Raw genomic sequence first — 875 nt, 5'->3', positions numbered from 1 at the left:
CCGGCAGCGCTCCAACCTGCTGCAGCACCAGCGTATCCACGGCGACCCCCCGGGCCCCGGCGCGGCACCCCCGGCGCCTCCTGGCGCGCCGGAGCCCCCAGGCCCCTTCCCGTGCAGCGAGTGCCGCGAGAGCTTCGCACGGCGCGCCGTGCTGCTGGAGCACCAGGCGGTGCACACAGGCGACAAGTCTTTCGGCTGCGTGGAGTGCGGCGAGCGCTTCGGCCGCCGTTCGGTGTTGCTGCAGCACCGGCGCGTGCACAGCGGCGAGCGGCCCTTCGCCTGCGCTGAGTGCGGCCAGAGCTTCCGGCAGCACGCCAACCTCACGCAGCACCGGCGCATCCACACGGGCGAGCGGCCCTTCGCCTGCGCGGAGTGCGGCAAGGCCTTCCGCCAGCGGCCCACGCTCACGCAGCACCTGCGCGTGCACACGGGGGAAAAGCCCTTCGCCTGCCCTGAGTGCGGCCAGCGCTTCAGCCAGCGTCTGAAGCTCACTCGCCATCAGCGGACGCACACCGGCGAGAAGCCCTACCACTGCGGCGAGTGTGGCCTGGGCTTCACGCAAGTCTCGCGGCTCACCGAGCACCAGCGCATCCACACAGGCGAGCGGCCCTTCGCCTGCCCGGAGTGCGGCCAGAGCTTCCGGCAGCACGCCAACCTCACGCAGCACCGGCGCATCCACACGGGCGAGCGGCCGTACGCATGTCCCGAGTGCGGCAAAGCCTTCCGCCAGCGGCCCACGCTCACGCAGCATCTGCGCACCCACCGGCGCGAGAAGCCCTTTGCCTGCCAGGACTGTGGCCGCTGCTTCCACCAGAGCACCAAGCTCATCCAGCATCAGCGCGTCCACAGTGCAGAGTAGCCAGTGCGCGCTGCAC

General features: G+C 71.7%; 1 protein-coding gene and 1 long non-coding RNA gene across 2 annotated transcripts in view; one reads left to right on the top strand and one right to left on the bottom strand.

Moving 5' to 3' along the window:
* Positions 1-869, top strand: part of MZF1 (myeloid zinc finger 1) — a 9850-nt gene extending 8981 nt beyond the window's left edge. Inside the window, 1 exon segment of the mRNA XM_024740887.1 lies at positions 1-869. This exon segment is cut by the window's left edge and continues 5 nt beyond it. Coding sequence (XP_024596655.1) covers positions 1-859 — 859 coding nt within the window. The 3' untranslated portion in view covers positions 860-869.
* LOC112396934 (uncharacterized) overlaps positions 1-875 on the bottom strand; it is an 11806-nt gene that overhangs the window by 6805 nt on the left and 4126 nt on the right. The gene's annotated exons all lie outside the window — the stretch shown is intronic.

This window comes from Neophocaena asiaeorientalis, unplaced genomic scaffold (assembly GCF_003031525.2).
Source record: "Neophocaena asiaeorientalis asiaeorientalis breed wild unplaced genomic scaffold, Neophocaena_asiaeorientalis_V1.1 scaffold179, whole genome shotgun sequence".
Classification (NCBI taxonomy): Eukaryota; Metazoa; Chordata; class Mammalia; order Artiodactyla; family Phocoenidae; genus Neophocaena; species Neophocaena asiaeorientalis.
The sequence above is the reverse complement of the archived record's forward strand: the minus strand, read 5'-3'. Positions and strand labels throughout refer to the sequence as shown.